General features: G+C 48.6%; 8 protein-coding genes across 8 annotated transcripts; 5 read left to right on the forward strand and 3 right to left on the reverse strand.

The window, feature by feature from the left end:
- Window positions 1–998: 998 nt before the first annotated feature.
- On the reverse strand, window positions 999–2,425 carry AFUA_2G03955 (uncharacterized protein). The gene is made up of 2 exons (XM_077804069.1): window positions 1,940–2,425; window positions 999–1,880 (listed from the first exon to the last, which is right to left on the reverse strand). Exons 1-2 carry the CDS (start codon window positions 2,145–2,147, stop codon window positions 1,465–1,467), a joined length of 624 nt encoding a protein of 207 aa, XP_077660233.1. The 5' UTR covers window positions 2,148–2,425; the 3' UTR covers window positions 999–1,464.
- Window positions 2,426–4,154: 1,729 nt separating this feature from the next.
- Window positions 4,155–5,958, forward strand: AFUA_2G03960 (purple acid phosphatase family protein; the record flags this gene model as incomplete). Its single annotated transcript, XM_744435.2, has 3 exons — window positions 4,155–4,457; window positions 4,885–5,010; window positions 5,345–5,958. 3 exons carry the CDS (start codon window positions 4,155–4,157, stop codon window positions 5,528–5,530), a joined length of 615 nt encoding a protein of 204 aa, XP_749528.1. The 3' UTR covers window positions 5,531–5,958.
- Window positions 5,959–6,049: 91 nt separating this feature from the next.
- Window positions 6,050–7,573, forward strand: AFUA_2G03970 (protein MEMO1). Its single transcript, XM_744436.2, has 3 exons — window positions 6,050–6,332; window positions 6,394–6,462; window positions 6,522–7,573. Exons 1-3 carry the CDS (start codon window positions 6,070–6,072, stop codon window positions 7,396–7,398), a joined length of 1,209 nt encoding a protein of 402 aa, XP_749529.1. The 5' UTR covers window positions 6,050–6,069; the 3' UTR covers window positions 7,399–7,573.
- Window positions 7,574–9,153: 1,580 nt separating this feature from the next.
- AFUA_2G03980 (glycoside hydrolase family 71 protein) lies at window positions 9,154–11,236 on the forward strand (the record flags this gene model as incomplete). The annotated part of the gene is made up of 4 exons (XM_744437.2): window positions 9,154–9,294; window positions 9,358–9,886; window positions 9,937–10,162; window positions 10,215–11,236. 4 exons carry the CDS (start codon window positions 9,154–9,156, stop codon window positions 10,807–10,809), a joined length of 1,491 nt encoding a protein of 496 aa, XP_749530.1. The 3' UTR covers window positions 10,810–11,236.
- A 22-nt stretch (window positions 11,237–11,258) lies between these two features.
- AFUA_2G03990 (uncharacterized protein) lies at window positions 11,259–13,198 on the forward strand. The gene is made up of 3 exons (XM_744438.2): window positions 11,259–11,955; window positions 12,075–12,417; window positions 12,501–13,198. Exons 1-3 carry the CDS (start codon window positions 11,895–11,897, stop codon window positions 12,952–12,954), a joined length of 858 nt encoding a protein of 285 aa, XP_749531.1. The 5' UTR covers window positions 11,259–11,894; the 3' UTR covers window positions 12,955–13,198.
- Window positions 13,199–13,441: 243 nt separating this feature from the next.
- Window positions 13,442–18,680, reverse strand: png1 (peptide-N4-(N-acetyl-beta-glucosaminyl)asparagine amidase). The gene is made up of 4 exons (XM_744439.2): window positions 16,805–18,680; window positions 15,953–16,607; window positions 15,488–15,888; window positions 13,442–15,427 (listed from the first exon to the last, which is right to left on the reverse strand). Exons 2-4 carry the CDS (start codon window positions 16,501–16,503, stop codon window positions 15,012–15,014), a joined length of 1,368 nt encoding a protein of 455 aa, XP_749532.1. The 5' UTR covers window positions 16,504–16,607; window positions 16,805–18,680; the 3' UTR covers window positions 13,442–15,011.
- Window positions 18,681–19,787: 1,107 nt separating this feature from the next.
- Window positions 19,788–23,047, reverse strand: tpsB (glycosyltransferase family 20 protein). Its single transcript, XM_744440.2, has 5 exons — window positions 21,680–23,047; window positions 21,212–21,587; window positions 20,783–21,153; window positions 20,380–20,719; window positions 19,788–20,325 (listed from the first exon to the last, which is right to left on the reverse strand). The coding sequence occupies exons 1-5, from the start codon at window positions 21,978–21,980 to the stop codon at window positions 20,274–20,276; spliced, it is 1,440 nt and encodes a 479-aa protein (XP_749533.1). The 5' UTR covers window positions 21,981–23,047; the 3' UTR covers window positions 19,788–20,273.
- A 7-nt stretch (window positions 23,048–23,054) lies between these two features.
- Window positions 23,055–26,470, forward strand: AFUA_2G04020 (trehalose-6-phosphate synthase; the record flags this gene model as incomplete). Its single annotated transcript, XM_077804070.1, has 4 exons — window positions 23,055–23,430; window positions 23,551–23,635; window positions 23,715–25,047; window positions 25,100–26,470. The coding sequence occupies exons 2-4, from the start codon at window positions 23,613–23,615 to the stop codon at window positions 26,468–26,470; spliced, it is 2,727 nt and encodes a 908-aa protein (XP_077660234.1). The 5' UTR covers window positions 23,055–23,430; window positions 23,551–23,612.
- Between the last annotated feature and the right edge of the window lie 101 nt (window positions 26,471–26,571).

Consider the following 26,571-nt stretch of genomic DNA (forward strand, 5'->3'; position numbering starts at 1 on the left):
CCCTTTGCAGAAATCATCAAATTCAGCAGATAGATGGCTTGAATGGCCATCCAGAATAAGTAGCCTTTTTGCACCAGTTGAATATCGTCTTGAAAAGGGGTCGAATATGTGCTTCAGCTACTTAAGGCCAATCTCATCTGTTGTCCAGCCATTGGTGCTATTAGTAAGCCTCTAGTCTGGAGGAAGATTAAGTTCTTAATACCAAGCAGCTGGGTGTTCCTTCCCTTTTAGGATAACTGCTGGTGGGATAGAGATCCCTTTTAAGCCCATACATTTAATGATTGTAACCCATTCGCGGTTTCCCTGGATAACTCTGCGAGGTCTCTCACTGCGTTCCACTGATGTAATAACCTTTGAAGTAGTACTGAGCCTCATTACAAAGCTAGTCTTATCAAAGTTCCAGATATCATCTTTATGTATGCCATGCTCCTGGATAACTTCACGGACAGTCTCAAACCACTGTTTTATGACCTTAGGATCCTCCTGCTTTGCACGCTGGTATGTAATCCTCTGATTATATCTTGTACGTAGTTCAGGGCGTCTTCTAGTAAAGGAATAAGACCAGTTGATACTAAGGACTGCAGTAGGGTCCTGTGTGCGCTTGCGAAGTAGAATCTGCGCCATTCCACGCAGGAACTCTGGGCGAATTGAAAAGCCTCGTTTATCTGCATCTAGCAGTATCTTAACAAGGGATTCTTCTTCAATAGTAGTTAATTTATGGCCGTTAGCACGTGTTTCTGATCGTGGTTTGATGCCAGCAAGCCGTTCGCGAAGGGTAGTTTCAGGTACACCATATATCTGGGCAGCTTTCAATTTTGATTTAACTTTCTTCTCTTTCCAAGCAGTAATTGCCATTTGTAGACGGGCTACCTTAGATAAAGGCATTTTGTATGGAGATAATAAAAAAATGACGCGTTGAAGAATGTTGATTTGGGAGAGCAGCGGGGGCAATAAAAAATTCGCGGTTCGGTCGTATTCGCGGCTCGGCCGTGGGTTACGTTATTCATTAAGATATTGATATCAACTTCGATAGTAAACAACGAACGATTCTCTACTCCAAGAAGGTAATATGATAATATTGATTATTCGTCTCATTATATTTCGACTACATTTCTTTCAGATGTATATTTGATAAATAATGATGTGGGTATATTTGGGCTTGGAGGCGTCGTTGGTGATGCCTATCTTGGGCAGAAACCAACCTGTACAGAACCATGAACAGATCAATGAACTGTCAATGCCGAGAATGAGGGTTCTTAACCAATCAGCATAATGTATGAAAGCGGTCAATCAGATCTATATGAAGGGAACACTGACGCACATATGGCAACAGTGTCTCCAGTCGGAGGTTTTAGGTACCCAGATAACCAAGAGAATGTATATATTGTCGCGGCAATTGGGAGTCACCGATACGCCCCAGTTGCGACACATTCGCGGACAGCCGATTCGAAGGCGATAAGACCATCATGTCCACGCCAGAGCCCCAGCCCATCTCTTCGAATCTTGACCTGAATCGTCGGAACTTGATTCCATCCCCATATCCGCATGGACGCTTGCAAACTGTGATGCTGAGCTACTCGGGCTGCCTTCACTCGGGACGCCTGGCGAGGCTATAATATGACTGCAATTGTGCAGGGGAATGCTCTCCGACTTGGAGGTGTGATGCATTTGTGGGTCTGCGGTGTCGTTTGAATGGGGAAGAGAAGAGGAAGCGTGATACGTCTGAAAGAATTTATGTAAGGTTTGTTGGCGGGGGTCGGTAATTTCTGATGGCGGTAGTGGTTCTGGATCCATGTCTTCGTCTTCATCCTCATCCTGAACAACTGGGGGAGGTCCGTGTTGGTGCTTTTGAGCATTGAACAACCAGCGGAGAGTATTCTCTATAACCATCAGTCAATACGGCTGAAGTATACGAGGCTTAAGACCAGGCTCGTTTTACCATATATCACTTTCTCGTCTGGTCGATCATCTTTGAATCGTTTCCGTGTTCGGCTGTGAAGATGTCTTGGAGAATCTTCCACAATTCGCGACGGCCCTGCGACAACTGGCATCGTATTCAAGGGCGACATGGCGGAGAACGAAGCTTTTCGTTTGAGAGACATGGCCTCCTCGTGCGCTACAAACAATGATACAGAAGTCAACGTCATCAAAGTCTCCGCGCTACCAATCGGCCGGTTCCGCAAATGGCGAATTTGTAGAACAATGGAGAAGCAGTATGACGAACAAATTCACGGTAGCGCGAGTTCATTCGCAGAAGAACGCAGAAGATAAAGGCGAGAAGTAGAGCAACCACGAGGCTGAAATGCACGGGATTGCTTGAGAGCACATACGCAAGGAAATTGAGTGTGGTTGGCTGCGCATCGCGTCCTGAGGATACGAAAAGTCGCGTCTTAATTGGTGTGCCAGAAAAATGTGCGCTAGGCCATATTGAGATTGATTGGCATCATGAGGGTGAAGATCAAAATTATGACAGGGATAAGAAGGAATTGACTAATTGATACCCAACATTGAGTAGCGAATGATGGAAATCAGCCATTGTTTTCTGGTTTGAGTACATTCCGTCTGGCTGTCTGTATAAGGTCAGTTACACATTCTCATGGTAAGGCCTCCAAAATCACACGAGCTCTTGCACAATTTACTTTCTCATAACTCATACAAGCTCGTAGTCACCAAGAGACTCGAATGTAATTTCTAGGATCAGAACACAAACTGGTCATCAGATCCTACTTTATGATCTGACTGGAATTTTGCTTTGGTCGAAATGCGTTGCAGCCACTATGGGCTACTGATGACTGCGTTCGGCATGTCGCTTCTGGCTGGATCTCAAGAGCCCTTTCTCAACCCACGGAGACATCAGGAAGTTGGGATACGCCCACTGAGACGGTTGAGATTAAGAATGTAATTGCGGCCATCAAGGTTGCAGAGCAACAGAGAAATGATCCTGGAATCCCCTAGTTTCATCGAAGGTACTAATGAAAAGGGCTCATTTCACTGGGTGCAATCCAGAGCTCGTCATATATCTGCGTCAAAAAAACCTAATCATTGAGAGGGGGGAAAGCGCAGGTCCATACATATCTGAAAAGCCCAGAGCAAGCTCGCGTCAGAACCAACGCAAGAAGGGCTGATATATGTAATTCAGGAACGATGCAATGACATGCCGGTAAGCCGTGCCTATCTCCTTGAGGTTACCTTAGTCTTTTTGTAATTGTATTGAATTATAACTCGAGACAGGATCCTGGTATGGCCAGTTCATGTCCGCCAATGAGGGACATTGGGGCAGTGTGCGCTGTGCACAGAACTGCACAATACCAGGGTCCAGAACGAGCTATGCCCCCAGATGCGTCGAGATTTGCAGCCGTTGGTCTGCAGGACGGGGTCCAACCTGGAATCCAAAGAGCAAGCAGTCAAACCCCATGGCCCTATGGGGGACATCCATCGTCATTCTTGACTACATGCGAACATGGAGCAACTGAAATACCGTTGATTATATATTATTAAACAACTACTGACTGCTCGGGCCAGTTGCCATCTTTCGGCTTCCCGACTCCTACATGCCCGAGAAAGTCTCCACTCAGTGCCTTGATCTGATCTCCTCGTCTACGGAGTACTCCTCCAGGACTGGGTGCTTGCGGGAGTTATTTCGGCTATTGATTTCATGTAACAACTAGGCAAGGTGACTTATGCACCCGTCTAAGATTGTATAGATTGATCAGCCAGAAAGGCTGCCAGGATTTGCAATCAAAAGCCAACCTCTTCATACCTTGATTTGACTGGTTAAGCTTTGATTAGTTGATATTAGACTGATTCGAAAAGCACACAGTCCCTAGCCTTTTTCGCAATAGAATCTATCTAAACCAATTATGGAAGCATTTGATATGCACGTGCTAAATAATATGATTAAATGATAGGTATAGCACTCATCACTAGGACTATACCTAGGGTGATTTGAATTTACCTGGAAAGTGTTTCGACAGTAACCTATGTATAATCAGACATAAGACTTTCATCTTCCTTGTTCCTCGATCGAAAACATCCCACAATTTTCCTACAATGGATGGTATTGCATCTTCAGGTTTTAACTGCCGTCGCAGGGTCTAACCCTCTTCACTGGCTTCATCGTGACTCCTACCACCCAGAAGAATGGAACTTATCCTATGCAACTTCGTCTGGCATATGGCGGACCACACGGCATGACCGTCAGCTGGAACACCTATTCGCAGTTGCCTCATCCAACAGTTTGCTTTGGGCGCAGCCCCAAGCTTCTAAACCGATGTGTCTCTTCTAGCGCCTCCATAATCTATACCACTTCCATGATTAACAGCAATCATGTCTCAATAGCCGAGTTGGAAGCTGATACACTGTACTACTACCTGCCTCAGCATAGCAATGCAACTTCTCCCTACACCTTCAAGACTAGCCGTCAGGCAGGTGACCAGACTCCTCACACCGTCGCCACGGTGTAAGGATCTCATGGGTGCTATGGGTCTCACCACAAGTGTTGGAAAGGGGGCTCATAATCCTTTTGGTCCTAACGATAACAATACACTCCAGTCCTAAGTGACTCAAGGAGTCAGCGCTGACTTCCTTTGGCACCGTAAACCTTCTCACAATAACGTCTACGGGAGCAGAGATCTAACATCTCTCAGCTGGTGACATTGCGTACGCTGGCTATTAGCTCAAGGAGGAGATCCAGGGGTTCCTTCCTAACATCACCATAGCCGATGGTGCCAAAGTGTGTGAGAGCCTGCTGAACCAGAATTACGTCGAACTGGCAGTTATTACTGCTCAGGAGCCGTATATGTTTGGTCCTGGTAATCATGAATCTAACTGTATGTGCCTCCCTCTAGCATACATATTTTAATCATCTGTTAACCGCCACCATAGGCGTTAATGATGGCACCACTGGTAGGGTCCACAACATCACGTACAATGTTGGCATCTGCATGCCTGGCCAGACTAACTTTACCGGCTTCCGAAACCACTTCCGCATGCCCAGCGCTCAGTCTGGTGGTGTGGAGAATTTCTGGTACTGATTTGACAATGGGACGGTCCACTGCATCCAACTTGACACTGAAACAGATCTTGGGCATGGGATAGTTGGTCCTGATGAGCCTACTGGACCTTAAGGCGAAGATAGCGGTCCCTTCAGTCTTAACGACCAGTAAATTAACTGGTTTGAAAAGGATTTGGCCTCTGTTGATCGGGCTAAGATCTCATGGGTTGTTGTTAAAAAGCGCAGACCAAGTACTTGAGCACATGATTTAATACTAACGAGGAATATCTATTCAGCCTGCCACAGATCCTGGTATGTCGGCGGTAAGAACCAGAGTGACGCATTTGCGAGAACTGCCGCGAGGTCTGGGAACCGCTGTTTTGGAAGTACAATGTTGACTTGGTCCTCTCTGGCCATGCCAACTACTACGAGCGGAATGCCCCAATTGCCAACTTCAACGTTCACCCGAACGAGTTGAACAATCGAATGCCCCATGGTCCATTACCAACGGAGCTGCAGGTCATTATAATGGACTAGATTCACTAGTCCGCCCTCTCCAGAGATATTCCGCTATGCACAGGATACAGCATATGGATGAAGCAGACTGACGTTCCACAATTGCTCGCATCTGACACATGAGGTTGTGGCAATTCGGAATGGCACTGTGTTGAATACTGCTAAATTGTTCAAGGATCGGAAATGTAAGTACTAGGTGATATTGTAGCGTGTTTCGTGGAAGGTCTATACCGAGCCGAGTGGAATATCGATTACATACTTATATAATTCTCTGTAGACAGATGTGACAATACGGACAACTACGCAAATCCAGACAGTCCATCCAATGACAGGCAGTCAGAGGGAGCAATTATTTGATGGTATAAGCAACCATCACGACTAATAATATTAGCTGAAAAGATCTGGTGGAGGAAGTGCATTTTCCATCGAGGTAATTCGGGACTCGGTACGGAGTATTCTCTGTTTATTATTAGGCCGTAAGCGCTTAGCCTACAGATTTAGCCTCTAGTACCTTGTGTTGCCAGTCTCCACTATGACGATGTCCCACTTCCCCGCCCTCCATGGACGACGCCTCTCCAACCTGTTCAACCATAACTGAAGACGTTAGCACTACAGCCTCCAAGATATATGCTAAGATCGTGAATATAAAGAAGGGAAAAGCAGACATTATGCAGTCCAGAGAGCCCTCCCATGCAGGCTCATGGTACTCTGACAATCGAAGCACTTTGACCCGCCAACTGGACCAGTGGCTCGCCCATGTCCCCAACGAAATCGAGGGAATCGGCTCCCTGCCCGTACCTGGCTCCCGAGTTATCATTGCCCCGTATGTATCATAGAGAACTGGGAAAAAGCATCATACTCAGGAGTTAGTGCTGATGATCCAGTCACGCGGGCTATGCCTACTCAGGACCATGTGCAGCTTACGCATACAGAGCTCTGGACTTGTCCAAGGCGTGAGAAAATGGCCCTGCTTATGGCTTGCTGTTGTTATTTGCTGACTGATTGAGACTAGGAAACGGATCTTCATCCTAGGTCCATCGCATCACCACTATCTCTCGACACTCGCTCTCCCCCAGCTTACGTCCTACTACACCCCGCTTTCAGACGAGCCTCTACCGCTTGACACTGAGCTTATCGCTAAGCTTCTTTCGGCAAAAGCAGTCAAACCGAACGGGTCAACAGTCAGTTTTACAACGATGACCCGGTCGGTCGACGAGGACGAACACAGTATTGAGCTTCATCTGCCCTATATCCACCGACTCCTACAATTACAACATCCCACCAAACGAACATCTCAATATCCGCCTCTGGTACCAATCCTGGTCGGAAGCACTTCTGCATCTACAGAGCAAGCCTTTGGAGCTTTACTGGCTTCTTACTTGGAAGATCCTTCCAATGTGTTTGTGATTAGCTCCGATTTCTGCCACTGGGGCCTTCGCTTCAGCTACACATACTACGTCCCTCAAGCTCCCAAGCCTGGGCCGAAGCTTCCCCTTTCCGCCGATGCTCTGCCTCAGCCGAGCAATGATCTGGATGAGTTTGAAGAAAGAATTGAGCTAGTGTCAGCGGGTCACTCCCTCCAGCGGAGAGACCGTATTAACAGTCGTGAGCCAGCGATTCATGAGAGCATTTCTGCTTTCGATATCGCAACTATGGCTGCCATAGCTACAGGAGAGACCGAGAATTTTCTTGATGTCATACAGAGAACAGGTAATACGGTATGCGGCCGTCATCCCATTGGGGTGATCATGGCCGCCATTGAAGCAACCAGGACCCAGGAGGACGGGAAGAAGGGCGCCTTTCATTTTATTCGGTATGAGCGTAGCTCGGACGCAGTTAATGTGACTGACAGCTCCGTGAGCTACGTCTCTGCGTTTGCCGTCTTGTAGAAATCTGTCCTCGTTCTTGACTTCTACCCCCTGAGCGCTGACGGAGGGAGTTACTTAGGTTGCTTACAGAGTTAGACATTAGGGCTAAGTAGCCTATGATTCATTTATCTTATGGGTATGATGCAACCCGTCTTGAGCCAATATATTCGATTTGCCGACCCTCTTAGTACAACCCCGTATGCCTCCGTATACTCTCCAAGGATACATACTCGCAGACATGAAACAGTAACATCATGGATATCGCCAGAGCTGCGCGTTCAGTGACACAGGTGCTGGACGGATACGACAACTTCCCTTTCACCGGACCTATAGCTGCAAGCTGTTTGAACTGTTAAAACTTATCTACATCTTTTTCGCCGATCTCTGGCTTTAGATGCAACTGAAGGCAGGGATGGCGGCGCAAGAATCGTTACAACGACCCTAGGACTTACTACCGCGTGTTTCTCAGAGACTCCAATAAGAGACAGTTGAAATCATGCCGACATCACACGGGTTTGAATATCCAACTTCGCGTTACACAAACCGAAAACACAGTGCACCAGTGGTTCGAATAAGGTCGCAAGCCATCGCGCCACATCTAGAACCATCAAGTGCTTCGAGTGCTGCATTTACCGACAGCGACCCTTATGACTGCAATCTTCCAGATTAAGAGCATATTCCATATACTCGGAGCCCTCCCTTCCCCAATCATAGCCAAACAAGCCCACGGCCACATAGATTCCATACGTCCGGTGATGAGATCGCGCGGCTGACCGGCCAGGAATGCTACCCCGCAAACTTGACTTTGGATTCATGGCTTCTCAGGGTTACAGAAGCTCATTGTCGGCATAAGTTGCGACATGGTGTACGGCATATGCCGTTCTGCAGGCTGGCTATGCACTGTTTCGTCTTTGTTGTGCCCCGCCACCCCCACCATGAGGCTCGAAGATGTAGACGAATTATGCTCTTCACATCGTTAAAGGAATGACGACATCTGATAGTCTCAAAGAACATCGTCAATTATGTTCATGGAGACAGATGACCCAGTTTAAGGCGTTCTGCTCTGGGTCCCTCAACCCTCTTAGGGTCCAATTGGGACTATCCGAATCAATCTAAGAATGTTGATCTCTCAAGCTTCTAGTATCAATCAAGTCATGGACAGATCGTACATTAAACTTTAAGCTTCTCTTTTCCCAGATGATGCCGTCGTTTGACTCTAATGTTCCCGTGGCCTTTGCTGAAACCCGATCGATTTCAGTTCCTGACTGGAACGTTTCCATCTGTCTGGGCGCCAAAATAAACCTGGCTATTGGGACTGCCCTTAAGCATTTGAGACAGGACACTTCAGCCCAAAAAGAGCGTCTTGACAAGATTCGTGTGATACCGTTGCAACCATTGGCCTCATGATGAGACGCTGCTACAGTCCTGAGGCTTGTTTTCAGGCCAATGAACAACTTGGAACGAAATATCCGAGATCTTTGCTGGGCACACTGCAACCGTAATATGGACCTTCGCAATGGCCAGTGAGAGTTGACCTCGACATTCTTGTTTGAATACAAAAAGGCCATTCCTTCAGACGTCTCTGCTCTCAGAATGTGTTGACAAAATAGCACACTGCCAAATCTGGCTTCTTCGAAACGCTCCTTCCTTTTGGCTTGTTGAAATCATTTAGCTTATTAAATTCGTTCCTTCTACACTATCATGGTCGGTTCTATCCGTTGAAGCACTCGTTTGCTTTGCTGCATTTGTTCTCAAGTAAAGGCTGATTGTCTGCAGATGATACTTCTCAAATCACTCTCCTTTGCCCTCGCTGGACTGTCAGCATTGGCGACTGCCATTCCGATGCCAAAGCCTTTTTCAGCCGATGTTTCTACCGAGGTCAGTAGCACTGACAGACTTGTGTTCTGTCATTTTATGGTAAGTCAAGAGCCTGACTAGGTTGAGCCCGGAGCAAATGACTGACATTTGACTTCACTTTAGATCGGCATCACAAGCAACCGCCAGAGCGCCGCGGACTACGATGATGACATGCAACGTGCGAAAGCATTGGGAATAGATGCATTCGCTTTGAACATTGGCGTGGATCCGTACACTGATACGCAGCTCAATTTTGCCTACGAATCAGCCGCGAGAAATGACATGAAAGTCTTCATCTCATTTGATTTCAATTGGTACAACACTGGACAAGCCACTGCCGTGGGACAGAAGATCAGACAATACGCCAGTCTACCTGCACAGCTCAAGGTAGATGGTAAGGTCTTTGCATCCTCATTTGCCGGTGACGGCCTTGATATTCCTGCCTTGAACTCCGCTGCTGGCACCGAAGTGTTCTTCGCACCGAATTTTCATCCAGGGGTGGGAGACTTCAATGCTATCCAATGTGCACTTAATTGGATGGCTTGGCCTAACAATGACAACAACAAAGCGCCGACCCCAGATCATAACGTGAGCGTTGCAGAAGGCGACAGTAAATACATCGCGGCCCTAAATGGAAAACCGTATATTGCACGTGAGTCTTTCGAAGCTCCCAACCTTTGACTTTGGCTAACAGAAAATCAGCTGTCTCCGGTTGGTTCTCAACTCATTTCGGCGGCGAGGTTCCCTATAGCAAGAATTGGGTCTTTCCCTCAGATCTTCTCTGGTATGACAGATGGCAAGAGATTCTGAATCTCGGGCCACGGTTCATTGAGATAGTCACCTGGAATGACTACGGAGAGTCCCACTACATCGGACCATTGTCCTCGCCTCACACAGATGATGGTGCCTCCAAATGGGTGATGGATATGTAGGTGATTGTAACTCTTATTGCCTGGTATAGCGCTGACCGCTTCTTTAAGGCCGCACAATGGATGGCTGGAAATGTCCAAACCTTTCATTGCTGCTTATAAGGCCGGCGAAAAGTCCGCCAACAATTACATCACCGAAGACAAGTTGATCTACTGGTATAGACCAACTCCAAAGGACATCAATTGCGACTCAACGGACACTACCATGCAGGGAAATCCAAACAACTCAAGCGGAAACTTCTTCCGCGGACGACCAAACGGGTACGAGTCAATGACAGATGAGGTGTTTGTTGTCTCATTGCTCAAATCACCCGCTACTGTTCAGGTGACTTCAGGGAGCAGTAGCAAGACGTTCCAAGCACAGGCCGGTGCCAGCGCCTTTTCAGCACCTATGGGCGTCGGCAAACAGCAGTTTTCACTCCTGCGCAATGGGCAAACCGTCATGTCCGACACGAGTCTGAAAGACATTGTCGACAGCTGCATCTGCGGCATCTACAACTTTAACGCCTATGTGGGCACCGTGCCACCGGAAAAGACTATTGACAAGCTCCAACCAGCGGGACTGTCAATGCTGTATCAGGGACTGACAGTGCCATGTCCGACTAACACTCTAGGACTCAGTAGCCCTACCGCCACCGCTCAATAGGCATGCAAATCTCCCACATACTTTTGTTTCCTTTGTGCCAGATAAGTCGTCGGGTCGTTCACTACGGAGGAGGGTAGGGCTCAATCATTACTTTTTGTTGACTTTGCTGGCCAAATGCTTGCATGAAGTGTCGCTCATTTGCATAAACTAGGGATCTGCAGGGAGGAATTCGTCATTCGTTTATGAAGTGCAACTCATGACCATGATACCACGAACAGTTAGTGATTTGAAATCAAATGCTGGCATTGTGCAAAAGACCTGTTCCCTCCTCTTTCTCAGAATCCCTCAGTAGTTCGGGTACTGTTTAGCAACTACTTGGTAAGACTCATGGATTTTACTCCCAGCAGAGACATGAATCGCAAGGCTGTATTACACCGCTGAGTGGGCCTTAGAGGAGTATGGATATGGACTGTGGACAAAAGCGCCCCTCGAAATCCCGGCACTTCAGTATATTAGAACTGCTGGTTACGGACTCCATGTTCCGTACTACATCGGGATATCCACCACATCGGAAATCATCGGGTGTTGCTCCTACCGAAAAGCACCGATAAGAACTTTTGGTAGAAGTACTCGGAGACCATCAGAAGGGTCTTATCAGTGAATCATAGTGTTATCTCCCCCTTCCTTTATTTAGATCCAATGCCCCTTTTGTCCATTTCATACTTCTTCACCGACACTTCAACTATTTCTGATCTTCAATTTCTCTACTTGCACTATGAGGACTTCAGCTTTTGATCCTGATCGCATTGACTCAACCGCTGCTCCCGACGCGCTTACTTTCGGTTTCCCCTCACCCACCAGCCACATATGACCCGACATTCGGACATCGCGTGATTCATTCCTCCTTTTATCCATACATCTTCTGCGCTGGCTCTGGCTACTCACATCTGAAAAGCTCACAGCAAAAAAACCGAGTTTCTCAAAGTATACCTGCTATCGTTATCCTTTTTTTCAAAACCATGGAACCCATCGTGGTCTGCTGAGATGCAGTGTGGGTTGAGCTGAGCTAGATTGGCGGTGACGAGAGCGTTGGTCTATTTAACTTCGACAAGGTATATATTGGTGTTTTGAGTGTCGATTCAGCCATGGCGAGGATCAAGCAGGGCGTTTTCTCCTGGGAGGATGTACTGGCCCAGCGGTATCAAAGTAAGTCGAGAAGTATCTCCTGTAGCCTGAATCCATCGTTGCAAATCCCACCCCATACGAGATTTATCTCAAAATCCAAAGCAGCCTCGTGCAATGCATGACTGACTAAATTGATACAGGCAACAAGCCAGCAGCCCTACCCAGATCCAGAAGGCACAGTGCCATCTCCGGACGAAGCCAGTCCCAGAAGCAGACGGACACACGGATGGACTGGACATTCCAGCCCAACTGCTCGCTACTAATGAAACTCGCTCCTGAGTTGCGCCTTCTCATCTGGGAGATGGTCTTAGGTGGGATGCGTATACATATCATCCAGCGGCCGAACCGCCGAATGGGTCACATCGTATGTTCGCTTGCCGAGACCTGCGATATCTGTCGCGGTGAAATTCCACAGTTGGCCAAAGACGGAGCGGACCGGCGAAAGACTCAACTGCTGTCTCTCGCGTTGACCTGTAAACTGATGTAAGTATCCCCTTTCCTGGGAGACGATGGTGCTGTGTCGTTCCCTTCCTCGTCGCTTTCATTCATCTGATTTGAAACATTAGCTACTGCGAATCCATCCACCTGTTGTACACGCTCAATATCTTTGAGTTCAGCAATACTTGGTCCCTAACCTATCTCCTTCCAACCATCCCCGCCGAATTCTGGGACTGCATTCGTGCAGTTGAACTGCGCTGGGCGTTCCCAGGCCACTGGCTCCCCAGTAAAGACCCTGTCAAGACAGTCTATTTCTCCGCTGGACGCCAGCAGTGGGTCGAGACCTGCCGCGCCCTGACGCGGATGAAGGGCCTGCAGTCGTTCACACTACAGCTGATGGGGAACTGGTTCTGCGAACCGGTGGAGAAGATCCCTGTGTTTCTAGAGCCACTGAGGGAGTTGAATCTGAAGAACAGGTGGAAATTGCAGTTGCCCCGGCAGCCGTACTATATCAAGGAGATTCGGAATATCGACAGAGATCTGCGCCAGAGGGGCATTGACTGTTCCGTTCGAGCTGCGTGATGTACGGAGGCCTTCCCGTTAGTTACTGATCTGCGTTAACTAACGGCAATATTCGAGATATATTCTAAGCTTAGAAACGGAGTAATTCAGTAGGTCATGTATCTTGACATTGCATTGCTTGGAAGAGCCCAGCTCCATATCCTCAGAGAACATTTATACCTCCCGATTCCACGCTGCCCAACATCCTATCCATAGCGAGGAGGGACATATCTTTATAATACTGTGACTGAACACATTATCTACTGTAACTTTTTCGCACCCTCTCTTTCTCTTCCCATACTAACCTTAAAAGAGTCCTAGCCAAACAAACCAAATCAAGCTTAGCCGCCAGTCGGCCCTCGGATCCGAGACACCGCCGACCTTAGTCAGTTACCACCAACGGACCCAAATCGAACCCACCACTCACAAACGCCTAAAGCGCAGCCCCCACCTGACCTCAAAAGCCAAAGCACCCAGAAGCGGTAAGCCACCCGCCGATCACCCCTTTCTCGCCTACAGAAAAGTATATTTATAGATCTCTGGGCTGGACCCTCCGGGGCTGGGCCGGCCCCCCCAATTGTGGGGAGGGGCGTCATTGAACTCTGTTCTGGGAAACTGGCAATCGGCGGATAAAGGGTTCCATTGGAGAAGTGCAAAACTGCAAATCGCAATTAAACTGGGATGGGTCAGACAGGGCCTTCCTTGCTGACTGCTCAGGAACATGGAAAATACTCCGTAGATTCTTTTTGATTGCATGAATTCGCAGCATGTCTTAGACTTGGGGTCGGTTTGGGCTGTTTCATTGGATGGGTAGTGGCGCTTTTGTGCCCAGAGTTTGGCGTTGAGGATTTCTGCTCTTGAGACTTCCAAGCATGGTTAAGACCTGATCATGTATGCCAGGCTTGAATTTGTCCTTTAGAAACGCTCGTCCCGCTTGTCTATGAAGATCAAGTAAACGTCAATTAGACTGATAGGAAAAGTTTGAGGGTATCAACTGGCTGAATTGTCCAACTATTGATCTTTTTAAATATTTTGATGTCACATAGAAGAGTTTAGCTGACATTATGGGGCATAGATATCTGAGATCGCCAGGAGTCAGATCAATTCGCAAAAAGGCAATGACGCTTCATCTATAGATGACATGCTCATCGTTGAGCATAATCACCAAATACAAAGCATATCTCCAGAGCGGTGGTATCACTTCCATGTCTCATGGCATTGACTGGCAATTGCAAATCTTGCGTACACGCTTGACGCAAACAAGAAGGAGAGTCGAAAAGAAAATCAAGAGTGTCAAGAGAGAATGAAGGAAGAAAGGGAAGGGGAAAAAGAAAGTAGGCGAAAAGATGTGAACGATTATAGTAGAGATTAAATGTATAATATCATGCCAATCTTGCAAAAATGCAAGAACCGAGTTCAAAGGTATGCTGATCATCGAGAGTGTTAATGCTCAAAACACCTTAATCATATCCAAATAAGAAAGTGTCGCAAAGTGAATAGTGGGTAAGTGATAGCAGCCTTCTGGAGGGAAGGAGCTTTGCAGTAGACAGAAAAGAAAGTGGAGAGTCCTTGACTTGGTGTGATACACCATTGAGAATTGGCAATGACTGCCAGGAAAGTAAGCGCAAACGGTCATGTGATGATGGAATGTTCATTCACACATAAGTTCGCAGGCGTTGGATGGAGGTGCCGCCGGTGTTCGCGATATGTTGAGATACTGGATGATGGACAACAAAACGGAAAAGGATGACGATGTATCGATGAGATCGACACTTAGGACTCATAGAATATCGGCGTCCCCTGGATACGCTTTTGATGAGCGGCCTAACCTTCCTTCCTACTCGTAGGAAATCCTATGGTAGGCGGTGAACCTCGAGTGCATGTCGCATGTACCTCGACTGCTGCTCATCTAAACAGTTCCGTTCAGACGAAGCGTCGCATTAGTCGCGAGAGACACGGAATGAACTTTGAAGTTACGTCAGCATGGTGTGAGATGAGCGCCAGCTGCAGTGTCCCTGAAGACGGTCGTAACCGCATGAGGTGAAGTGGATGTGTACTAGCCAACCATTGCTTGAATGTTACCGGCCGTCCTGAGATCGATCAGGGCCAGACTGGCCGGGACCCATCTGTTGAGCAGCAACCCAGTCTACCGGAGTGTCCTGCATTGAAGCAGGTGTCTTTTGCTCGCCAGGCCGACCACTTGTCTGTTCCCGAGGGATAAGGTTGTTGATCTCCGCGGCCAGTGCGGAAGCCATGTAGGCACGGAGTTCTTTTTCTTCGCGCTCATCCTCTTTCATAAGTCGTCTTTGATCCGTCTTCGACATACTCTCCCGTCTTTTTTTCCGAATCTCATGAATGATCCAGACGAGGACCTCCTCTGGCACACGATTACGTGGAGCGCCATGCTTGACTGGGCTTCGCACATACCGTCTTGTAACATCTGTCGCACCGTCGATGGAGAAGGCAATGCAGTAGGATAGCTTTCGACCCCAGCCTGAGAGATATGGTCAGTCAGCATTCTACAACAGTGTAGCATGAGATCGAAGAGTCCTACCTTCAGTGTAAAGGCGTGGCTGATCCCAAGCCCCTTCGCACGCATCTACGTGAACCCAACGCCTTTGATGCTCTGAGTAGACCTCGGTCCAGACGTAATCCTCCGAGTTCCATACCCAACGTACCCGACCACCCAGCGCTCTGCAAAACATACTGAAACAGTTGGCCCATTCACCAACACGCCCTCTTCTGCTCTGTAACAATTGCCAGACGTCAGAATATCGCGGAAATCGTTCATATGAGCCACACGTCGATTCGGAGCAGCGGTATAGTTCGACCCGTGTTGCACCACGCGCTGTTTCATCCGGTGTTGGGGGAGTCATGCCCTGAGCGATTGTAGGCATCAAGCATCGAGAGCAAGGGGGATTGTTGACGAATTGGAAGAAAGAGTTTTTGAACCACCTATCCAAATGTCTACTGTTAGTCCAGAGTCATCAGGTAAAAAACGGTCCCAGCAGGAACAAACCTAAGTAGAGCCCTAATAACGCAGTCTTGATAACCCCACTCAGGTTTCCCCCCTACGCTAGCGGCCTGAGCCTGCATGATCTGGCTCTCTTCCTCCGCCTCGGAGTAGAGTCGATCGAGTGGGATAAGAGAAAGAGCTTCGTCGAGGAGGCCGGGGTTTTCATATTTTGTTGGAGTGACAGATAGAACGTGCAGGAGATTTCGGAACTTCAATGATTGTTGATCTCGAGGAGGCGAGGGAAAAACTGGAAGGTTTCTCAAAGACGAGGATGCTGGCAATTGATGCTGTTGATGTTGCTGCGATGGTGACTGGGACGATGGGTAATGGGCACCGGTCGGAGGAGGTGGTGGTGCCCGCGAGGGATGCGGTGGTGTGTGGTATGGCTGAGCGTGAGATGGCGATTGTGTGCGAGATCGGCTTCTCGATTGTTCCTGAAGTGAATTGAACCTCTTTGTCCGCATCAGTTGCTCGAACGCACGAGTCAATTCGGTCGCATCGTAAATGTCCGTTGTTGGCGCCCGCCGGGTGTGCTGTTGTCTGCCGTCCGTCATGCTGGTAGGGGGTCGACTACACCAGCGATCGATTGATTTGTGCCTCCAGGTTGTATTAAGAACCGATGAACCCTATTCTGAAATGCTGATGAGGCCTCTGTCTTCTAAGTCACTCAAGACAAAAGTCAGTAAGGCTGGCTGCGAGGTAGTTTGTTGATTTCAAGGTAGAGTGAGTTGGTATGTGACGATGGTCGCACAGCCCAGCCAAGCGTGGCGACCGCTTGGCAGTGGTTAAGCAGCAAACTGGGCAATCCTTAAGGAGAGTAAATGGGAGCTCAAAAGGATGATGATGATGAGTTACCTTTTTTTTGTTAATTAATGAGAACTGAAGAAGATAGCAATCAGTAGCAGGTAGGTAAGATTTGTATAGGGTGTCGAAGATGGTCAAGGCCTTTTGGTAGGGGAGATGAAAGGGTCAGTGAGGTCTCGGGTTAGGTTAGCAAGCAACAAGCAACACAATCATCAGAAGGAGTAGGTAGGCAGACTAGACTAGATAATAGTAGTGTGGTATTATTAAGGTAGTAAAGTATGATTTTCTCAGTCCTGAATCATTTACTGAGACTTTCCTTTTCCTTTTTTTTTTTTTTTTTCCAGCTTTTTTTTCCTCCATTTCCACGCCAGCAGCCTTGAGCAGTGAGGACGAAGCGTCGTCAGCCTTGGACTCCTCCCCCAATCACGGCCCCGCGAGCGCACCGCAAGCCGCGTGTGTCCCGCCCCGAAACAGTTAACCGTACCATGGCCAAGACACTTTGGGCTTGTCTGCAACGACTACTGATTCCCCTTCCACGCACGACGATTGGGGTTATGCAGACGGACATACGTGTACCCTCATGTTGGGTGTCAATTCCTCCTTCCGTCCAAGGGCCTGGGGAACCATTCTACATCGGCTCATTGGACGATACCATAGCGGTGATCCCAGGCCACGGTCAGCATGTCATTTCTCCTTGCCATCAAGTCAGAAATCATAAATCTGGTGTGTTAACCTTCAATTGCTGTTCCCTCGTTTCTGATGCTCCACCGATTCCAAGAGATGACCCATCATGCCCAACACTTCTTGAGTTGACATATTACGAGTTCATGATTGATGGTCTCCACTACCATCTTCATGACCAGCCGGTTACCACTAAATAACTGCTACAAAGGCCTTGTTCGCTGGTTCGGATCAGTTTGCTGATAAAAAGACTCCGGGTTTCTCTCCCCCTGCTGATGACTCTCCGTACGTCTTGGCTCCAATTGCTACGATCTACCTTTCTGCTTCGCAAGCCCGCATACTCAACCTCTAGCCTGGAGTTACCTCTACTCCGTATGGAAGGCAAGCATCTGGTACATTAGAGTCGTGATCTTCGACACCATATCAAAAGAATGCCAAGTTTCCTACGTCCCATCCACGCAATGGTACCCGTACGTGGGATATTCACTGCCAAATTCGACGTCAACTAGCCTGTCTCACGCGGCTCTCCGATCAACAAATTATGGAGTAAACTATCACCATTTCATACTTGGGATGCGCAACTTCCGTACCATGCACCAGCCAGCCATACGGAGTAGACCTTACGCGCAAAAATGCTTCAACAGCATCGGCCATGGTAGGCTGCGAATAAGAATTTTTTCTGAAGCGTCAGGGAAGCATACAGCCTTCGACAAGAAGAGCAATTAATACCCTTTCAGTAGATGTACGTAGCGGGTTGGACCGACCGCGGGCCCGACCCAGGCTTTGGCTCTTGCAGCTGACGAATCGAGGCGTATTGATCATGTGCTTGCACTCCCATGAACACCGTCCAAGCATCAGGCGCAAGAGTACGCGGCAACGCGACTATGCGCCATCAGTCTCGAGTCTCCTTGGATAGGAGGAGACCCTGGCAGTCACACAAGAGTAATCGTACCGCGGAATAGTCAATGGCTGATGTTGATCATGGAGATCTTGATTTGGACAGGTGTTTTAGGATTCCGGGGTCTCTGGCAGAAGGTCCAGGGTCAGGGCGACTGTTTTCTATGTCTAAATTTTATAATCGACAATAATACGGTCGCGTGTAAATGCACATTTCTGAATTCCCTTGCAAAGCAGCAGCCTATCAAAGAGAACAATAGTGTAGTCGACCTGTAGGATACAGTCTGCGTAAGTAAAACTTAATTATTGTCATACAGGTTAGAGACAATCCTGTAGCCCTGTACGGAGTAGAAACTTACGAATCCATACGCGGCCTACGTGCACAGGGCACAACTGATGAGTTTGCCATCCCCACTCTGACAGCAGTTCATGTATATGTGCAGAGTGAAAGGATATGCGCACTCACCAGGTCCACAAAACATGCCTTAACTGCCACATCATACCGAAGATCGAAAATATAGGCCGGTATGCGCCCAGGCCCAGGCGTCAAGCGCAAACAACATAGTTAGTATCGGACGAAGGTATGATTCATTTTCGACCTTTTTTAATATTGTCCCCGGGACCCTGAACAATCCACGGAGCAGGGCACCCTTTCTCAGCACCTTCCCCAGCACCTCGGGGAATAAAAACACAACGGAAGAGCCTAGACACAAGCACCGGGTGTTACAGGATGACCGTATCCTATCCCTAGGAGAGAGAAACATGGTGGCGGAGACGCGCAAGCGTCCGTCTTGGCATTAGACAAGATCCGACTAGTGTGGCGCGTAGAATCCACCCGGCTAAACCGGTTTCTGATATCGACCGCATGACAGTCAGAGATTCTAAACTTCTCGACTCGAGAGCCCTAGACCCTGAGCTAGGGGGCTTGGCAAATGCCTGTCCTTGGTCTGGGTCACTCTGGGACAGTCTCGCTTTTTTGCATGCAGACCTTGGGAAATTCCAGTTTCTGTTGATTTTGGGTGATCTTGGAACGTCTCGAGAGGAATGATCGAAGGCGCCTCCAAAGTTGAGTCTAGACTTCAATTTCGGAGGAGCTGGAGGTACAGCATCATGGTGTATGAGGGACAATAATAATAGCTGATCCTGCAGAGACCCGACTAACGCATACTGAAGCAAGCCCGAAACAACCAATAAAAATGCATTACCCTTGCTTGAACACATCCAACTGTGTAGGGACCTAGTACGAAGTCAGGCAGGTCGTACCGTCGTATGAGGCTCCGGACTTCTTCTACTGGCTTACTGCGCCAGGACTACTGAGCCACTAGCACTAGTCCCAAACAGCGAGCCAGACGGATAAGCCACGATAAGTGAGTAGCTCATGTCTGAAAGCTGAGGTCACAATTGGAGGAAGCTTTACATACCTGACGTCGATCACAGTAACTTGTAAGGATCAAAGCACGAAGATCAGTACACAATACGGATAGCTAGATACTATTGAATTACTATTGCAATGATCGGTCTGTCGATTCAAACTTATTGTCAAGTTGCGGGGTAGAGAGTTGGGTGTTTTGATATGCTAACTTCCTAAAAATGTCTGGCAAAGTCATTATGATCTCATGCTCGATCCCTAGTCCTAGTAATGCGTCTATCTTTGCCTAAGGCAGGATTCATGCTAGTGATATCGAGGGATCTTCAGCATGACTTCGCTCTGGCATTGGAACATTTATGTCTTGAGTTGATGGAGCCCTAAGTTTACACAAGCCAAGAGAAGACCTCACAACGAAAATTTGCTTCGTGTCTCGTTGCCTATTATCGCTATTATTCTATTTTACCTTTATTGTTTGGTCATCGCTATGCATTGTCCAAGGACAGTTCGCCACCCCTGAATCCATACCCCAGAGGAGAGTAGAAGGAGGAAAAGAAAGGAATAGCCTTCATCACATCATGACGAACATTGAAGCAGTTCTGCCACAAACGATTTGCCCCAAAAGGCACTGCACGCAATCAGTATGCATAATGGTAATGAACTCGCAGAGTTAAATACGAACCTCGTATACTTGGAAATGTACTTGTAAAGCTTCTCAAACTTCCGGGCGCGCTGTTCATCACTCATCGAAACAGCCTCATGATACGCTCTAGCGAGCTCTTCGGTGTTCCAAGGGTTGACAACGAGGCTGCCGTTGAGACTTTGAGCAGCTCCTGCAAATTCGGAAAGGATCAAAACACCCTTGCGCTTCTGCTGGGTTGCAATGTATTCGAATGATACCAGGTTCATCCCGTCTCGGGTAGAGGAGACAACGCAGGCATCGGAGGCAGCGTACAGGGCGATGAGCTCATCAAAACTAACCGACTTGTGCATAAAGTGAATAGGCATGTAGTCCACAGTACCTGTTTGGGTGAGGGTATCAGCGATGTGACATCAGCGCACTTGAGCAAGGGGGTCTCTCTTACCAAATTTGCCATTGATACGTCCCACGAGCTCGTTCACCACCGCTCTGAGGTTCTGGTACTCTTCTACATCCTGTCGACTGGGAACGGCAACTTGAACAAGGACGACCTTGCCCACCCACTCCGGGTGGTTCTGAAGAAACACCTCCAAAGCATGTAACTTCTGCGGGATACCCTTGATGTAGTCCAAGCGGTCAACGCTGACCATTAGTTTGGTGCCTTGGAACTTGTTCTCGAGACTTGCGATGCGATTTTGCACTTTGGGGCTCTTCAGACCGTCGGTGAACTTATCCGGATCAATTCCGATAGGGAAAGCGCCTACGGCAACGGATCTGCCTTCATATTTGACACTGCTCGGAGTCGTGACCAAGCCTCTATAGAGCGCCATTAGCAACTATCGTGGAGTACAATTAGGATATTGAGGAGACCTACAGTAGATGTGAGCAGCTGCTCAAGAAGTGACGTGCATAGTCATATGTGTGGAAGCCGATCAAGTCACAGTGCAACACACCACGCAGAAGCTGGCCTCGCACCGGTAGGATTCTGTATATTTCACTGCTGGGAAAAGGTGTATGCAGGAAGAAGCCGATTTTGTTAGCTTTTTTGCCCGCCGCCCGTAACTCCGCGCGGAGCAATTCTGGAAGAAGCATGAGATGATAGTCTTGTACCCAAATCAGGTCGCCGTCTTGCGCCTCCTTTACAATTGTTTTGGCGAATAGAAGGTTGGCCTCACGGTAGGCATCCCAAGCGCCTTCGTCGAAAACGATCTCGCCGGGGTGGTAATGAAGGAGGGGCCATAGGATCGAGTCTGAATACTCCAGTCAGCAATGGATTGTTGATGTTGTCGCTCGCACACCGCCAGGCGCGGACTGTGATAGGTTGTTGGTGGTGGCCACTTACTGGAAAACCCATTGTAATGACGGTCAGCCAACTTGTCGTCCATGAAAACCGGAGTCGCATTGAACTCATCCTTCAATCTCTTTTTCACCGATCCAAGTTCATCCTCTGGAACTTCCAGACCTGGCCAGCCGTACCACTGGAAAGTGGTTGTTTTCGACAGACCACTCAAACCAGTTACCAGACCACCCGATGACATGGAGAACTCATATTTTCCTCCTTCCGACCGTCGGATTGTGATGGGGAGGCGATTCGAGACAATCAGGAGGCGATGGTCGCCTTCCGACCCGTTCGTGCTCGACATGACAGAGAGAACTCGTAGCTATCTCGCAAAGAGGTGCCCGACCTGGAAACAGAAGCCCCGCTTCAAAGGTTAAAGCTGCATTCAGTCTGGGGGAAAAAGGAGGTGATAGGATTAGATGCGACTGGGATATCTAGGTAGTGCTGATATGATAGATTGAAATGATATTAGAGACTGAATCATTAATGTGACGAAGATAACCAAGAAAGGAAGAAGCAAGAAGAAAAACTTGGAAAAGCGCCTAGCAGTCAAGAAGCTGGTGATGCTACCCTTTAGCGGTGACGTTTTTCGTGTTCGTCGCCCAAACTAGAGAGGTATAGGAGGGGCACTCTCCAAGACAACCTTAAGTTCCATCAATACAATTCTTTTTGAGGATTAGTACTTCCTGATAAACCATGGGTAATTCTTCATTTCGAGGATAGCAGAGGGGAAAAAGTCTACTACATCATACCATACATAGTAGGACGATTCCATGTGCTTCCCAGCAAGCAGAAAACAGGGACATCGCAGTTTGATGCAGTGGGGTGTTCCAGACTCGCGACTCTTGTTATCGAACTGTCTCGAAAGATCCCTAACCATAGTGGGGGAACTGCCAACGAGATATGAGACTTCTTCCATACATTATTAGTCCCCCAATCCCCCTAGGCGCTCTAGATTGCCTAAGTACGGATCTGCCCGGCACTCAAGACAGGAAATACGCTGCCATTGGACCATTCCCTGCTCGAACCGGTTTTGTCAGAGAGTTACCTTACCTCAGGCCGTTGAATGTATGGCATATCACATCTGACAGGAAAGTATGCAGGTCATGCACATTCACACCCTGAGAGGTCTCAATCTTCATGTAGGTACCTCGATCAGGTATGGCAATAATATCTAGAGACAGACTCGATAGTCAATGAAGGCAGGCAGGAATAAATCAATCAAGGCCATAGCCCTTATCGTCCACTGGTAAGCCAAGGGGAAAACCCCTCATATCGATGGCCGTCCAGTTGGATGAAGATGAGATGATGATATTAATTATGATGCCCAAGGCACAGAAGCGTCCGGAGAACCACTCCCCCCCCCCCCCCTCCTTGTCTCGGGGTTTCTGTCAGGCGCTTTTGAGTTCTTTTCTATCTTACCAGTAAACTCGGTTCGACTCTCTTTCTCGCTTGGAAGATTTCACCACTCTCTCGTCCCTCTCCTACCCAAGAAAAGCCCAGAATGTTCTGTCCTGTCCCATCATATGCCTGTGTCTAAGCACGCAGGTTCCATGGTCCAATCAACAACGTCATGATCCCTTTGTTTATTCTTTATTCAAGATGCTGCGAGGATGTCTAAATGTCACCGGGAAATTCAGGATGCATCTGATTGAGTGACCCGCATAAACATATAGACACCACTCTTCTCTTCCATCATTATCACCAACCTAGTAAAACAATCAGTGCCATCCATCATCACGATTCATCCCTTGGTCCGCAGCGCCCCTCTCCATACATCACCTGCTTACCTCTTTGGCCTGATTTCCTCCAGTTTGAAATAACTACCCCCCTATTAGTGGTTGGCTCTAATAATACTCTTGAACACACTGCAGATACAACAGTTCTTTGAGGTGTCAGAGAGGTCTTCAGGCTTCTCCTCCTTCCATCAGACTCAATGACGGTCTACATCGCCTCACTGTACGTTGTGCCCCTCAATTTTTACATGCACTTAGCTTCAGATGGTTAGCGGCCGTGATAATCTGACATGCCACATTAGCTTCCTTCCATATACCATTGACTTTCAAGCCACCGAGCTGAGACACGCTCGTCGCAAGTCATCTCTCAGCCAAACTGCTATAGACGACCGTGTTATTGGTCGGCTGGCAGAGGCCCGCCAGAGACGCCACAATAAGTCGCTCAGTCTCTCATTGACTCCGGGAGCAACTACAGATGACGAAAAAATATTCAAACCGTATGTCTCTCGGTCAGCGGGGGAGATCCCCCAGGCAGACGATCCCAACGGCCCTGGGCTTAGCGAACCCAGAACCATTTCTTGGGGTCAGAGCCGCAAATTCAATCAGCCGCAATCCACGGCTCAAGTCCATCCCGAACCGTCAATCTTAAGAGCCTCAGGTGCCGGGGATGACCTGAATGGCCAGTTCTGTGATTCAGTTTTAGAGACTCCAGATTCTGAGGAGGATCATGGAAGTCCCCGTGCGTTACTCTCTGTTGATGACTGGGTTGTCAAGGCGGCAGAACAAGGCAATGGTGGGCTGCGCAATGCGGTCTATGCAGCCGCAGAAGCCGGTATCCTGACAAACAAAATGTGGGTGGGCACACTAGGCATGCCTACCGACTTGTTGAAGGATACGACACGCGCCAGCATTTCTGAGACACTCGAAGACGAGTACGAGTCGTTGACGGTATTCGTACGCGATAGCGAGTTCGACGGCCATTATACCCATTTTTGCCGTTCAGTTCTGTGGCCAGCCTTCCATTATCAGATGCAAGAGAGCCCCCGACACACTGAATACGACGACTATTCCTGGAGACAGTATGTCAAGGTCAATGAAGCGTTCGCTAACACTATCGCTGCTCGATGGCGTCCTGGTGATAGCATCTGGATCCATGACTATCATCTTTTACTTCTTCCACAGATGCTCCGACAGCGGTTACCCCAGGCAGAGATTGGGTTCTTCATGCATGCTGCATTCCCATCCTCCGAGGTGTTCCGCTGCTTGAATTCTCGAGATGCACTACTGAATGGTCTTCTGGGCTCTGACTTTGTCGGCTTCCAGACAGAGGAGTACTGTCACCACTTTTTACAAACCTGTAGCCGTCTCCTCAGTTTAGAAGTGACCGTTGGCGGCGTCCAACTGAAAGATCGATTTGTCCGCGTCAAGAGTATTCCCATGGGAATCGACGCCAACGCCCTGGACCACCTACGCCAGACCAACGAGGTAAAGGACTGGATTGCGAATATTTCTTCCAGGTACAGCGGTAAGCACCTAATTGTTGCAAGGGATCGATTGGATGTACCGGGCGGGATCAAGCAGAAGCTGTTGGCCTACGAACTGTTCCTGAAGAAGTATCCCAAGTGGAGGGAAAACGTAAGTGTCCATATTCTATATGACCTACGAGTCGACGTACTGATAGACACAGGTTGTTCTCATCCAGATAGCGTCAGCATCTGAGATGCCTGAACTAGAGTCACAAATCTCAAAGATTGCAACGAGGATAAATTCGAAGTATTCGACGCTTACACACCAGCCGCTCGTGCTCTTGAGTCAAGACATCAGTTACTCCCAATTCTTGGCTTTAATGAGCGTGGCGGAGATTTTCATGGTAACAAGTCTACGAGAGGGTATGAACTTGACAAGTCAGGACTACATCCACTGCCAGGATGGCAAAGTGACGCCGCAATACCATGGATCCCTGATCCTGAGCGAATTTACCGGCAGTGCTTCGATCTTTCATGGACACGAGTTTCTTGTCAACCCGTGGGACTACAGAGAAGTTGCAGATGCGATTAACAAGGCACTGGGAATGTCGCCCGAACAGAAGCAACACAACTGGGAGTTCTTGCTCAAGAAGAAGGCGCCTCACACAGCCGTAGCGTGGTGCAATTCGTTTATCTCAGCCCTTGCCGAAGCTCACAGCGCGCAATTGTCCCGCGAACTCAGCCTTGTCGCGACACTCTCTGTACCCGCACTGAAGGAGTCATACGAGAAGGCAACCAAGCGACTCTTCTTCCTTGAAGGCGAAGGAGCCGTCGCCTCTGGCAGCACACCGTCGCTGCTTGAAGAACTTCTCCGCGATCCAAAGAACCTCGTCTACGTCACCAGCAACAAAAGCCCGGAGCAGATCGAATCCCAATTTGCAAGCTTCACCGATAGAATCGGATACATCGCCGAGAACGGTTGCTTCAAGCGGGAAATTGGGACAACTCAGTGGAAGCCACTCGTGGATATGGAGAGGGCGAAGGACTGGAGGAACGGCATCCGTCGAGTTATGCAATACTACCAGGAAAGAACAGACGGTAGCGTCTTGGAAGAACGTCGGTGTCTGTTGACTTTCTGGTACAACAATGCTCAAGATCCCGAGATCGCCTCCCGGCAGGCCTCCGACCTTGCTGACATGATCAACGGCTCCCGCGGCAGCGAGGCCATCCGCGTCGTCCTCTCAGATGGATCAGTCAGCGTCGAACCCTTAGACATCACAAAGGCTAAGGCCGCAGAGTCTATCCTGGAGCAGTTGCCTGAAACCCCGGACTTCCTCTTCGTGACTGGCGGTTCCCGCGGGGACGAAGCGCTCTTCCGCTGGGCCAACCGTCTGCAGGGCGAAAATATGATTCCGGACGTGACCACGGTCACCGTGGGCTCTCACGCCACAGAGGCCACGGCAGTTCTTCCCACCGGCATGAGCATCGCGGACGTTGTCAACACCCTGACTTCCTCGAGCGTGAATGGTGCGAATATTGCCAACGGCCATGAACCTCCTGTCAATGGTGACAACTCCGCCCTTTCCTCATGACGGTGGTGACACCCAAGACGCAATGCAATGCCCCTAAGTTAACCTTCTTGAATTTCTGCTACGATAATACCTACGACATGACGACATGATTTCTTGCTCCT

Source organism: Aspergillus fumigatus, chromosome 2 (assembly GCF_000002655.1).
Source record: "Aspergillus fumigatus Af293 chromosome 2, whole genome shotgun sequence".
NCBI lineage: Eukaryota > Fungi > Ascomycota > Eurotiomycetes > Eurotiales > Aspergillaceae > Aspergillus > Aspergillus fumigatus.

Excerpts from the sequence above, each read along its gene's own strand:
- AFUA_2G03955 (XM_077804069.1), bottom strand. The coding sequence starts at position 2,147 with ATGACGTTGACTTCTGTATCATTGTTTGTAGCGCACGAGGAGGCCATG. Across the intron at positions 1,881-1,939 it reads AGACGAGAAAGTGATATATG|AGAATACTCTCCGCTGGTTG; the intron begins GTAAAACGAGCC and ends TGATGGTTATAG.
- AFUA_2G03970 (XM_744436.2), top strand. The coding sequence starts at position 6,070 with ATGGACGACGCCTCTCCAACCTGTTCAACCATAACTGAAGACGTTAGC. Across the intron at positions 6,333-6,393 it reads TCCCGAGTTATCATTGCCCC|TCACGCGGGCTATGCCTACT; the intron begins GTATGTATCATA and ends CTGATGATCCAG. Across the intron at positions 6,463-6,521 it reads GCTCTGGACTTGTCCAAGGC|GAAACGGATCTTCATCCTAG; the intron begins GTGAGAAAATGG and ends GATTGAGACTAG.
- AFUA_2G03990 (XM_744438.2), top strand. The coding sequence starts at position 11,895 with ATGGCGAGGATCAAGCAGGGCGTTTTCTCCTGGGAGGATGTACTGGCC. Across the intron at positions 11,956-12,074 it reads ACTGGCCCAGCGGTATCAAA|GCAACAAGCCAGCAGCCCTA; the intron begins GTAAGTCGAGAA and ends AAATTGATACAG. Across the intron at positions 12,418-12,500 it reads GCGTTGACCTGTAAACTGAT|CTACTGCGAATCCATCCACC; the intron begins GTAAGTATCCCC and ends TTGAAACATTAG.
- png1 (XM_744439.2), bottom strand. The coding sequence starts at position 16,503 with ATGACGGACGGCAGACAACAGCACACCCGGCGGGCGCCAACAACGGAC. Across the intron at positions 15,889-15,952 it reads GTTATTAGGGCTCTACTTAG|GTGGTTCAAAAACTCTTTCT; the intron begins GTTTGTTCCTGC and ends ACATTTGGATAG. Across the intron at positions 15,428-15,487 it reads GCCACGCCTTTACACTGAAG|GCTGGGGTCGAAAGCTATCC; the intron begins GTAGGACTCTTC and ends CATATCTCTCAG.
- tpsB (XM_744440.2), bottom strand. The coding sequence starts at position 21,980 with ATGTCGAGCACGAACGGGTCGGAAGGCGACCATCGCCTCCTGATTGTC. Across the intron at positions 21,154-21,211 it reads AGCAGCTGCTCACATCTACT|AGGCTTGGTCACGACTCCGA; the intron begins GTAGGTCTCCTC and ends GGCGCTCTATAG. Across the intron at positions 20,326-20,379 it reads TACATTTCCAAGTATACGAG|TGCCTTTTGGGGCAAATCGT; the intron begins GTTCGTATTTAA and ends GATTGCGTGCAG.